Source organism: Solea solea, chromosome 18 (genome assembly GCF_958295425.1).
Source record: "Solea solea chromosome 18, fSolSol10.1, whole genome shotgun sequence".
Taxonomy (NCBI): Eukaryota; Metazoa; Chordata; class Actinopteri; order Pleuronectiformes; family Soleidae; genus Solea; species Solea solea.
Window position 1 is genome coordinate 15,655,632 of NC_081151.1, and position 12,799 is coordinate 15,668,430.

Sequence of the window (12,799 nt, forward strand, 5' to 3'; positions counted from 1 at the left end):
GTCAGTGTGTGTTCGGATTGCAGAATGAGAGAAAACTCAAACTATAAATATAATGGAAATCACGGTACTCAGATTTTAACTACAGGGATACCTTGAACATTAACCTAGCATTTTATTGTAAAACATTATACCATTTGTAAATTTGTGAAAAGTCAGCTTTTCTCAGGTCCTGTTCAATCGCAGTACAAAGTTTAAGCATTAGCAGCACATTATAAACATGAATTGTATGTAAAGAATAAAAAACACTAATAATAGCCTAATAAAACATCAATTCGGGCCAATAGCCTTGTTGCCTCACAGCATGAAGGTCACCAGTTCAGATTAGGTTGATTGATGATCATTGATGATGTAACACATGATGGCAGCAGCAGAATGAACTCGACTGAAACATTTTGTCTGCCAATTTAAAGAAAAATGCAACCAAACTGATTCAGAGATCCTGATCATGCAGCAAGATAACGACCCCGAACGCACAAAGGAGTTTTGCAACTAAATACTTTTGCTCACATGAAAAATGGGTGGGTTCAAACAAAAGGTGCTATCCCATATGTTTTGTATCAGATCCAGATGTAAATACCTGGAAGTAAAAGCTGAAATGTTCATCTTTTGATATATATTTTTTAAATGTTTACAGTCTATGGCAAAAATAAAGGAATTGGCCTCCCTGTTCCAATACTTTTGGAGGGCATTATACATGTGCTTTACTGTGTGCAGCTTTACAGAAAAATAAGTGTTTACAAATTTGTAATAATAATGAGAATAAATATTAAGACAATGTTTGAATCAGTCAAAGGTACAGAACAATGTTTGAATCTTTGACTGATTCAAACATTGTCTTATTATTTATTCTCATTAAGAAAATGTTGGCAGCATTTCCTGATTTCCTGAAGGTATGATTATCCCATATTGGACTATATTGTGATAGAGAATATGGCTCTTTTGAAGATATCAAACCATATGTGTGAAAAAAGAGTCATTTTAGACCATGTCCTTGCATTTTAGTCCAAAGAGGATGATTATGACAGACCTCAGTTAGACAGCCTAATTGTTTATAAAAGCTCTGGATGATTTAAACCCCCATTTATTAAATGTTACATAAAGTAGAGATATATGTATTTAAGGTCTCTCCCTCCTGTTGTTCCATACAACTTCCAAACAAATCTGCAGATGGTGGGAGAAGAATATTTTGGAAATATATATTGTATTTTGCTGTAGTACATTATCTGAGTTACAAATATTACTAGACATAATCATTAGTGATGTGACGTTCCGTTTCGAGGCTTCGAAGCGTGTGCCGAGTAGGGGAGGGGGCGTTTCCGCGATGCGCGTATCAAGGCTTGCTTCATTTAGGGGAGGAGCCAAAAATGATGACGTCCGAAGCCTCGCTGCCCGGCTGTACCACGTGATTACTTCGTGAAGTGGTTCAGATTTAGCGCGAGGTTTTACAGCTATATAGACCCCTATATAGGCTCCATTCAAAATGTGGGTTTTTGAAGGAGAGTTGCGGTCAGTTGAGAGTTTGGATAGTTTGGAGAGTTTGGATACTAGAGTTTGGACAGCGTTTATATAGTTTGGAGATAGTTTGGAGAGTTTAGGGAGAGATAGAGATTTAGGAGAGGGAGGAGAGTAGGATAGGTGATATAGGATGGAGCCAGCGAGGCTCATCATTGTCCAAGTTTCACAAGCATCATCTGTGCCCTTTTCCTAGTTCCACAAGCACTTTCACTGTCCTCTGCCTGATTACACCCATGCCATTTTCAGAAAAACATTGCACAACCTGCCATATTATGATATTACCATTTTGGGAAGACTTACACACACAGAATACATTCAAAAAATTTATTAAACACATATGTACAGAAATTATTTGGTCATACATTTTTTGTAATTCATAGTCATTTCTAACAGACACAAAAATTCAATTCATCACACATTATGTGGTTCAGATACAGCTGCCTGTGATTATACACTTGGCCAGTAGGTGGTTTCGTGTGCACATGAAGCTTCGAGAAATGAACCCTTTCTCGAACCAATTGGCTCAAGTGGTTCAATGCCTCATGAGGCTTCATCTCACCATCACTAATAATCATATATCCATAGACTCAATTTACAGCAATACAGGCTCATAAATATGTCATTAACTATGGCAAAGCAGAAGGGACTCAAAATGCAGGATTCTGGACACGATTCAGTCAGTAACAGAGTTTTATTCCAGGCAGAGGTTCGGTACACGGAAGGTCAAAGAGATCAAGCAGAGGTACAAAAATGTCAGGCAAAAAGGCAAGGTCGAAAAAGGCAGGCAAGGTTCAAAAACACGAGAAGACTAAACTATGGCTGTGAAACAAGAGTGCTGGAACGTGAGCTATGAACTACAACAAACTGGCAACGAGACAAGCCCCAGAGGGGAATATAAGCAGTGCTTGATTAGGGAGTGATTGGATGCAGGTGTGGTAGACACAATCAGGGATCAGGTGCACACAGACGAGGAAGTGGGTGGACAGGAACCTGAAACAGAGACAAGGGTGAGTGATTTCAAAATAAAACAGGAAGACAAGACATGGAACATGAAGGGAGAAACAAAACAAGATACTTAGAAGTGACAGATCATGACAAAATAGCTATAACAATATTTTAGGAGTAGAACTAGAACTTAAACTAGAAATCTTGACAAAACACCCTTTCTTTCTTTCTTTTACCAAAGATATAGTTTTCATTAGGACCAAGTCATCAATTGCATCCATATCAGCTTGTACTTTAAAAAATAATGTGTAAAACATAACTGACAGTTGTTTGTGTGACAGGCTGAAGCTGACCAATGAGGAGATCCGCCATGCCATCCTGAACATGGATGAACAGGAGGATTTACCTAAAGACATGCTGGAGCAGGTACCATTAAAATTCACACTTGCTGGAAATCTTTCTTTGTCACCATATTGATATGATAATATGAAGTTACATAAAACTAAATATGACTTTAGGAGCTTTTTTTTATTACTTTAGTTAGACAACACACTGAGCAATTATGACACATTTCAGCTCATGTCTGATAATAAGATAATGATCTGACATTCATTAATGAAAATAACAACATCTCACATCTCGACTGTTTTTATATCTGATGTGTCATTTTTATGGGACAAATATTTTCAGTCAGTGGCCAAGTAGGCCAAGTAGAAAGTAATTGGGCTTGCAACCAAAGGGTCACTGGTTCAAATCTGGGGACTGGTCTAGGGCTTGGATGCTCCTGAACAAGGTACCCAAGCCCTATTCATGTGTGTTTACTACATGAATGGGATGGATTAAAAGCAGCTATATCTGGCTGTGTAAGGAAATATTTAACCTGAAAACATGGTAGAGACAGGAGGCTTCTGCTCTAAGGGACCACCAAGCCTGGTTTTACTTCAAATTTAAAAACTACAAAGACAGATAAGATCATTCAGGAAGTCAGTAGTTACTGATCATTTATTAGAGGCAAATTGATTTACACATGTGTGCCTTTGCTTTTGAAGCTTTTAAAGTATGTTCCTGAGAAGAGTGACATTGAACTGTTGGAAGAACACAAGCATGAGCTGGACCGTATGGCCAGATCTGACCGCTTCCTGTATGACATGAGCAGGTAAGTACCAATTGAGCTTGGTTCACACTGCATGATTTTCCACTGACAAGTTTTTCAGCTAATTCCAACAAGCTGCAGACACCTGACACAGTATGCTGAAAATATGATCTGAGTCTTTGATGACTCAAGCCATCCTCTACAACAGAGAGAATAGACAGAGACAAAGATAACACAGCACCGCTAAAGATGCTAAAGATCAAAATTTTACCTGGTTTCACACATCATTCTGTGTCACTTCTCAAGTGTGTTTTTGTGACAAAGCATAGTTGGGCCTACGTCTTGTGAAAAATGGTGCTGTGTGTGACATCCTGTGACAACAGCAAAAACGTGTTTAAGAAGCTGGAAACAGAAGATGTTTGATGTCTAGCTGGTCGGGTTGAAGTTATTTAACGCTTACTCTCCCTATCGCTCTCCCTCCCTCTTTCTCTCAACGAGGCTCCTCCAGCATTTCCGTGTGCTTTGGTGTCTCATGCAATTTAAAGGGGACATATTATACCCTATTTCCCAAGTTAAAATAGTTCCCTGGTGTCCTAATGAACATGTCTGTGACATGCTTTGGTCAAAATACCATAAGGATGAAGCACCATAGCAGTTCAATAACCCTGCCAAAACCGCCCCTTTCAGAACGCTCGGTTTTGTGCATGGTCCCTTTATATGCAAATGAGACACGTGCAAACACACACCCACTTCTTCCAGGGGGTTTCTGATTTGTCCTTTATACGGTGCTCACTCAGCTCCTGTTCCCTCCGCTCCATTCCTCTCCCCCTCCCTCCACTAGTTCTCTGACAATATCAACAACGGCGAGAGTGCCGTCACATGAAGAGACGTCCGACACAAGGATCAAGGATTCGACACAAGGATCAAGCCGAACACTGCTGAACTGTAAATCAGTTAAAAACACTTAGGGACAGCACCGCTGATCGCCACTGCTGATCGCCAGCAGCGAGCTGCATAAGCTGCCGCTGTATGTGACTGTATCAGACTGAGTCTGTGCTCCGGTCATGGAGGACGTATTGAACAAATATTATTAAATAGGACGTGTCAGAATGGTCAGTTATGAGCTCTATTTGACCTTTTCTTAAAAATGTGTGTGTTTGTACGTCAGTGAAATACGGTCGCTGACTAAATACGGCGACCGCGGTGTGAACACACAAACACACGTTTGCTGACTTTATCCGGCACATTAGCTTCATATATAAAATCCTCTGAGGCTGGAAGTTTGTGTAAAACACTGTGCTCCACTGTGCAGCCACCAACAGCACACTTGTCCCTCCGCGTTGACATAATACCGCTCTTCCTCCTTGCCTGCACTCTTGCATTTTATAGGGACAAGGTGGAGCTAAGGTGGAGCTCTCAAAGTAAACTTACTGGTGGGGTGGTAACATTCGCGGTGAAATGCGCATGCTGCCGTCATAAGCGCAGGGAATTCAACATCGAGTGTTTTATCGCCTTAACTTAAACTAAGGGGGACCACGAAAAAAGGACTGAGTATACTTTTTCCACACTTTGGCGACTGGTAGTGCCTCCAGAGTCCCAAATATAAGTATTAAAATGATTAAAAAGTTGATTTTGCATAATATGTCCCCTTTAACATAAAAATGGTTTGGTGCACAGGAAATAAATACACTGTGAATTCCTAACTCTATGATCGCCCCACAGAGAAAGTCCATCACCTCTCAGCAACTTCAGACAGTGTAGAACATCTGAAATCTACTACTCTGCTTAACAATATGTCATCATAAAACTCCATTGCATAATATTGTATGATGTTCTGAATTGACACTTGACAATTCTCAAACACTGACCTGCACGAATACAACAACAGCAGCAACATCTAAAAGAGTTTTTGATTTTTTTGTGTGTGTTTTTGTGTCTGTTGTGTCCAGAATCAACCACTATCAGCAGAGACTGCATACTCTCTACTTCAAGAAGAAGTTTGCAGAAAGAGTGGCTGAGGTCAAGCCAAAAATAAAAGGTAACTTCTTCCACTCTGAAGGTTATCACTTTATATTGAAGACTGTTTGACAACAGGGCTACATTTGAACCCATAAGGTCTGACACACTGATGTGTTTGAAGACATCTGTTTTCTCTTATACTGTATCTTCAAAGCTGTTGTCAGAGACGTCTTTTTTCCAACTTTAGGGGGGACATTTATTCACCAACAAACTTCCCTACCTCACTAGCAGAGATGACCACCTCCTCGTGGAATACTGGTGGATGAACTGTTGTGGGATTAGGACTAGTTATTGATTCAATATTCTTTATACCGACTAAGTCATGCTCAATCTAATTTGTATCACGAATAAAATGCACAGCAGGTACAAAACATACAGGACCACAGCTCTATCCATCTTACTGTCCCTCTCATCGTTCACTGTTTATATTTCTGTAACGTAAAGGTCAAAAAGGAAACTGATTCAATACACACTAGCCAATAAATTGATTTTCTCCTCCACGTCTTTGGCAAGTTGTCTGAATGCCTGTTGTAGTCGGACTGTTGCTGTAGTTCAATTAAAGTGTGCAAGAAAATGTCCAGAATGGGAAAATCTCAAAACACCACATTTTGGTTTTTGTGGATACAACCACGATGCTACTTTGGGAAAATGCCATTTCTGCCAGTACAGTCAATAGTTAGGTTAGCTTTAACAACGTAACATAACAATATGCAATGTTACTTAATAAAACTGACCAAGTTCCTTGTGAGTGCGGTCACACTGAAAGTGACCAATCATATGAGGGCCGGTGCCCTCCTTGGTCTCCACCCCCAAACTGTCAAAAGTCTGGTCGACCAAAGAACTCCTCTTAAATAGATGCCCTCTGGAAGGCAAACACATTTCGTTCAACAATAAAGGCTATTCTATTCCTGTGCATGCAGATTTCAACTTTGAGAGCAGACTTCGCTTGCATAAGCAGAAGCAGTGCACTATGCACGCACACACATTCACTAAAAACATGGCTGCCAGTGGAAATGTAAGAAAAAAAACTGGTCTTAGCCACTTAACAAAAGACTCACCAAGTTAAATCTGTGTCTGCTTAAGTTTGCGATATTTTAAGAATACGTTCACTGCTTTATGTCATTGTTTTCAACAGGAAACTGCTCTAGTGAATCATAGTCATTGTTGATCGGCATCAGACTATTAACACAAATGACTGTCTTGATTAGTGAGCCTCTCGTTCTTCCTCTACTGTTTCAGCTCTGTGCCTGGCATCCAGAGAGGTGTTGCAGAGTGAGCGACTACGTCAACTCCTCGAGGTGGTTCTGGCCTTTGGGAACTACATGAACAAAGGACAACGAGGAAATGCCTATGGATTTAAAGTCTCCAGTCTGAACAAATTAGCTGACACCAAGTCAAGCATAGACAGGTAGAGAAACAATGCATTGTCTTTGTGTGACTGGCCTTTTTCATAAAGGACATACACGTATATGCTGACTTACATTCACATAGTCATGTCCAAATTGTCTCCTGGAGTAAAGAAAATGGCTTAAAAGTGCAAAGTGATGAATGACGGACTTTTAACTGTGTGCTGTGTGTCTTTGTAGAAACGTCAGTCTGCTTCACTACATGATCTCCGTACTGGAGAAGAAGTTTCCAAAGCTAGTGACCTTCAGTGACGAGCTACAGAATGTGCCAGAAGCTGCTAAAGTCAAGTAGGAATGAAGTGGCAAACATACACACACACACAGAACCTGGTTTCCATAACTTCACAGGACATAACATCGACATATATTATTATAATTTCATTGAGACTCACTCTAACATTAACCTTAACTACTAGTAACCTTACCATACAACACGTTTTCACCTTAAAATGTAATAATTTATGTTACGGGGACTTGATTTTTGTCTCCATAAGGAAGACCTCGGAATTAGTAAGTATTGTGAAAGGGTTGTTAAATGTGAAATAAAGTGGCAAACATGCTATTAAAAAACAAACAAAAACTGAACTATCCTTTAAGTACAAAGAGTTAATATCCTCTGTGCACACGAAAGGCCTGTTTCTCTCAAATGTTGTCCCCAAATCTATTATTATGCTAAAAGTAGAGCTTGGTTATTTCACAAATGTGTATTTATTGGTCACATTAAACAGCATCAAAGGTCAAATATCAGTATCTAGTAAAACCAGTGAGTGCCAGAGTTTAAAAATGTTTAAAAGCTTATTTATTCTGACTACCATGTGTTTTGTGTAACTTTGTCTTCCCAGTATGACAGAGTTGGAGAAGGACATTGGAAATCTGAGGTCTGGCCTAAAGAGTATTGAGGCAGTAAGTGACATAATACATTTAAAAAGTTTTCAGTTTTCAGTGTCCATATGTCTTGTCTTGTGTGTGTGTGACATCTTGCTGCCATCTCCAGGAGCTGCAGTTCCAGCAGGCTCAGTCCTCTCACTCTCCTGCTGATAGGTTTGTCCCTGTGGTCAGTCAGTTCATCACTGTGGCCTCATTCAGCTTCTCTGAGGTAGAGGAGTCACTCACTGAGGCCAAGGAATTGGTAAGTGGGCAACAGTATCTGTTCTTTGTGTGTGTGTATGTGTGTTCTTGTAGTTTTAGCTCTTTAGGAGCTAAATCTGAACAAAGGATTTCAAAAGCCAAAGTCACAAAATAACACATTTGGACTTAGCTTGCACATAGCATTGCTTTTTATTTAGAAAACGACGAGGAAGATGTCATTTTGTTGTATGTTTGTGCGGCAACGGATGAGCTGCATACATATTTTACATCACTTCCTGTGTCTACAGAGTCACAGTATTGACATGTACGTACAGTAGGTGTCTTCAGGCCAGGATTCTGTTCCAACATGCAAAGTTTGGGGCAGACCGGACAATTTATACTCCCTGTCCCATGACCAAACACTGCTGTCAAGGCAATGCTGTTTGGTGAAAACCCAGTTTTCAAAATATACGAGATAGCACTATCAAGTTCTAAAGCATAGGTTACTAATAGGGTGGAATGCAGTCCGGATCCGGAGTGTGTGTGTGTGTTTTATTTTTCAGCATTTTTTTTATTACATAACGATATTAAAGTTTTGGCTAATCTCTATTAACTGATATGCATATGGATACAGATAATTAAAAAGCAGAATGGCATTGTATTTCTGTAAATTCATCCCAGCTCTTTTGCTCTTTACACAGAGCATTTACCAGTTAGCTCAAATGTGATTAGTCAAGCCAGAAATGGCTTAACTTGCCGGCAGATTCTGTATATTCACATTTAGTATCGATTTATGAAGATGAATGGGTTGCTGATTAATACTCCAATTTGCCCTAAACATTATGTTTCTCCCATGTGATGAGAGCCGTGTTTTCTCCTTATGTAGAACAAAACCAACTTTACAACTTAAATGTGTATCTTTTGTGTCTCCTGTTGAAGTTTGGGAAAGCACTGAGACACTTCGGAGAGGACTCCTCCAAGCTGCTGCCAGACGAGTTCTTTAGGATCTTCGACACTTTCCTTACAGCTTTCTCCGAGGCCAAACATGACAACCAGAACATGGCCAGGTCCAAGGAGGAGGAGGAGAAAAGGGCACTCATGGAGGCACAGGTTAGCAAACCTTAACAGATAAGAGAGGGCCATACACTAGGTATGCATTAGTGGGTGTGTGGAATACACTTGTGTTGTATTTGAATTATGCTGCATTCCATTTATATCAAAACTCAGAGGTCAGAAGTGCGAATTTTCACCGCATTCCAGTTGAACATTTTCGGAAATAAACGCAAATGTATCTCAGGCTAGCCATTGTTAGCAATACCAGTCGCTCTTTGTGGTATTTTGCCCACAAAAACAGTAGCAACATGTCTACTGTTGAAAATGAAACAGTACTACTGAGGTTGCTCCATTTCCAAACCCAAGGTCAGCGGGCAGTCCCTCTTCAGAAATGCTCCATGACCATGAGTTCCAACTACAAATGTAATGCAGCATTACCCTACCAATCGTGGTGATGCACTTTGGATGTGTTCATTTAAAAAAAAAAAAAAAAAAAACATAATGAAACCTGTTCTACTTATAACATCCACCTCATTAATTCACTGATAAAATGTAAAACATCCACTCTTTCTCTTGCATGTTCTAGCTGAAGAGAGACAGAGAGCAGAAGGCCAAGAAATCTGAAGCAAACAAAGAAGAGGGCGAGTTTGACGACTTGGTGTCAGCTCTGCGCTCTGGAGAGGTGTTTGACAGGGACATGTCCAAAATGAACCGCAGGAAACAGCGCACGCACAACTTGTTCGAAAACAGCCGGGAGAGGCCTATCGGCAAACTGAACTAATACCAGGAAACAATTGTTTTAACTTCAAACGTATGAGGCACTGACTATGCTGAGCATAGTCGCTGTTCAGCTTCAGACACAGAGGCTCACACTCAGTGAAAACATGGCTACTAGTGGTGACACAAAGAAAAACAGATTTTAACCTCTTAAAAAAAGAGGCCTAGCCTAGCTTAAGGGGCTGTACGCACAAAAACAAGTTAAGGTTAACCCACTTAAGTTGTTTTTATTGTATCAGCATTTTATCCATTTGAAAACTGGTCAGAGAGTGGGAAAATCTCTACAATAACAAACACACAGCATGCATGCGTGCTTTATGCACACGCTCCACATAACATGTTCTCTGTTTTTGGTGTAGCGGTGTTACGCCACATAGAGGCCTGGCATATGTACTATACATATACTATGAACTAACCACTACACCAACTGTGTGTTCCCACAGATATAATAACTTATACCATAACAGAAACGGAGACAGACAAAACAATCACTGATCTGTTTTGTTTATTCAAGTAAAAATGTTTGTTTTTTGTTTCTGTTTTCTCCTCTTTTTATGTTACGATTCAACACATTTTTCACCCCCGTTTGTGAAATCTCTAAAGACAGACGTGTTCTAGTGATATCTTGCGTCTTCTCAGGCTGACTTTTGTTTTCATTGACAGTAGTTGGTAAAACTGTCAAAGTAAGTGAAAGTAAGTAGTAGTGTGATGTTGTTTTCAACATTCATTTTGGTATCTCACCATAGTGAGATGCCTCACTCATGTTTCACAAAAGTGGGGTAAAGTCCTGAACCTAAAGTTCAATGTCTCACATTACTAGTATAGCTGTAAAGCTGCACGGTAAGTTAACATATAAAGTCAATGCACAGACGGTAGTTGATGAGCATTTGAGACTAGGATGCTCATTCTTGCTCAAAACATGGCTGTCAGCAGGGGCACAAGGTAAAACAGATTTTATTGAATTGAATTGAATTGAATTGAACTTTATTCCTCCCCCAGGGGGAAACACACATTCACAACAGCTCAGTTAAGAAATGAGAATAGAATAAAAATAAAATAAAAATAAAAAATAAAAAAAAATAAAAAAATAAAAAAATTAAAATTAAAATTAAAATTAAAATTAAAAATAAAATAAAATAAAATAAAATAAAATAAAATAAAATAAAATAAAATGAAATAAAATAAATTAAAATACAAAGTCACTTAACAAAGGCTCACCAGTTGTGTTTTTGCAGCATTCACTCCATTTATTTGAGTTGAAAATGTTCAACTTTGACAGAAAGTGTGCATATGATATGATCTGTGCTGAGATTCTCTTACTGATGTCAAATCTCTGACATGATTTCACGTCCATATCCGGCGCCAGCCAGCCAGACATGGGTGGTTCATAATGGAGGGAAAACTTATCATCTCTTTGTATACACCTAGAGCTCTATTACATGAAAGGTTTTATCTACAGAGACCATTTAAAAAAGAAAAGGCTTGGAATAATCAGCAAAGTAGTAATCAGTAAGTAAACTTGCTGCTTTAAAAGTTACATACTACATCTTAAATCTATGATAACTTGCACACCTCCCTGCACCAGTACAGTCTGAACTATTATTTTAAATCCACACCAGTGGTACATGGTTCTTGATTGTATATACAGTATGTAAAGTATGCATATGTTCAAGCATTTTACACTACCATACAAGCACTGAGGCTAAGGCCCTGTTCAAACCTGGTATTTTTCTGTCCTGACAGTTGACTGTGATCACTTAGATTTTCCCTGTAACTATGCAAACACACACCTGATTTCTGTTTTACCGTTCATTCTACACTTTGGCATTCAACTTTTATTTCTGCATAATAGTATCCTGCAATATTTATATGCATACTTCTTGTTTTTAGTTGAAGATATTTAAAAAAAAAAAAAAAAAGTTTGGGGTATATTGCATTGATTAGATGGATAATAATTATTGTATCTAATAATCAGGTGTTTAAAATAATAACAGCCTTGCAAAAAAGGCTTATTTATCAGCTGCTATAGTTTGTCAATGTTTTCACGGATGTGTTACAGCAATATTTGCAAGTTTTTGTTATTATTTAAAGGTCTATTTTGTAGGATATGGGGAGCTCTCTTCATGTAAATGGCATATAATTGTAATAATATGTTTATAAGTGTAAAGAGTAGGCCCTCCATCTTTTTATGCCATTTAGGGAAACAATAGTCTCCTACATGCTAAGGAGGATGATGTGAAGGGTCATTTACAAGCTGACCACTAGTAGCGACTATAGCCTCCACACTGAACCTTTAAGTTACTGTTTAGTGTTAGATATGTTGAAGGGAGTCCCCTGGACCAGTATTAATCTGGCTGTGTTTGTACTTCCATCGTTAATAATGTTTAGTAATCTGTCACCGTTTACATAACAACATGGCTTCTCTGTTCCATTAGGATGCTTGTTTCTGATGAGTCATTTTTGTAGGGACTTAAGAGTTCATTGATTTTTGTTAAAATGTAAATATATATATATGTATATATACATATATATATTAATAATAATTTATCCTTTGTGTGTATGTCTGTAGAGAGGCCTCTGCTGTTGCCATTGGGTAAAATAAAAAAAGTGTGCATTTTAATGTGTCAGTTTCTTTTGTTTTTCAAGCATTTAAGGTACAATACGCAAAATGTATCATCATTTATTGAGATTCAGTTACCATCAAAAGATGTTTAGTTTGTAAATTGTGGTCTGTTGTAAAAACATGGTGGTCCAAAATGGCTGCATTCATAGAGCTGACCAGGCTAATTTTGGATTAATGGATAACTACAATTCATAACAATCCGGGGAGTGCACTATTATGGTTAAGGTTAGAAAAAAATGTTGTTTAGGGCTGTCTAAATGTGTGGTAGTCAATGAGAGTCCTTAAAAAAACCTCTGTGTG

At 38.7% G+C, this 12,799-nt stretch overlaps 1 protein-coding gene across 1 annotated transcript in view; it reads left to right on the forward strand.

Annotated features, from left to right (window-relative positions):
• Window positions 1–10,738, forward strand: part of daam1a (dishevelled associated activator of morphogenesis 1a) — a 70,144-nt gene extending 59,406 nt beyond the window's left edge. The window contains exons 18-26 of the mRNA XM_058615269.1: window positions 2,802–2,886; window positions 3,510–3,616; window positions 5,503–5,591; window positions 6,812–6,980; window positions 7,159–7,266; window positions 7,821–7,881; window positions 7,973–8,107; window positions 8,986–9,156; window positions 9,686–10,738. Coding sequence (XP_058471252.1) covers window positions 2,802–2,886; window positions 3,510–3,616; window positions 5,503–5,591; window positions 6,812–6,980; window positions 7,159–7,266; window positions 7,821–7,881; window positions 7,973–8,107; window positions 8,986–9,156; window positions 9,686–9,880 — 1,120 coding nt within the window. The 3' untranslated portion in view covers window positions 9,881–10,738. The remainder of the gene's footprint in view (window positions 1–2,801; window positions 2,887–3,509; window positions 3,617–5,502; window positions 5,592–6,811; window positions 6,981–7,158; window positions 7,267–7,820; window positions 7,882–7,972; window positions 8,108–8,985; window positions 9,157–9,685) is intronic.
• The last annotated feature ends 2,061 nt before the right edge of the window (window positions 10,739–12,799 follow it).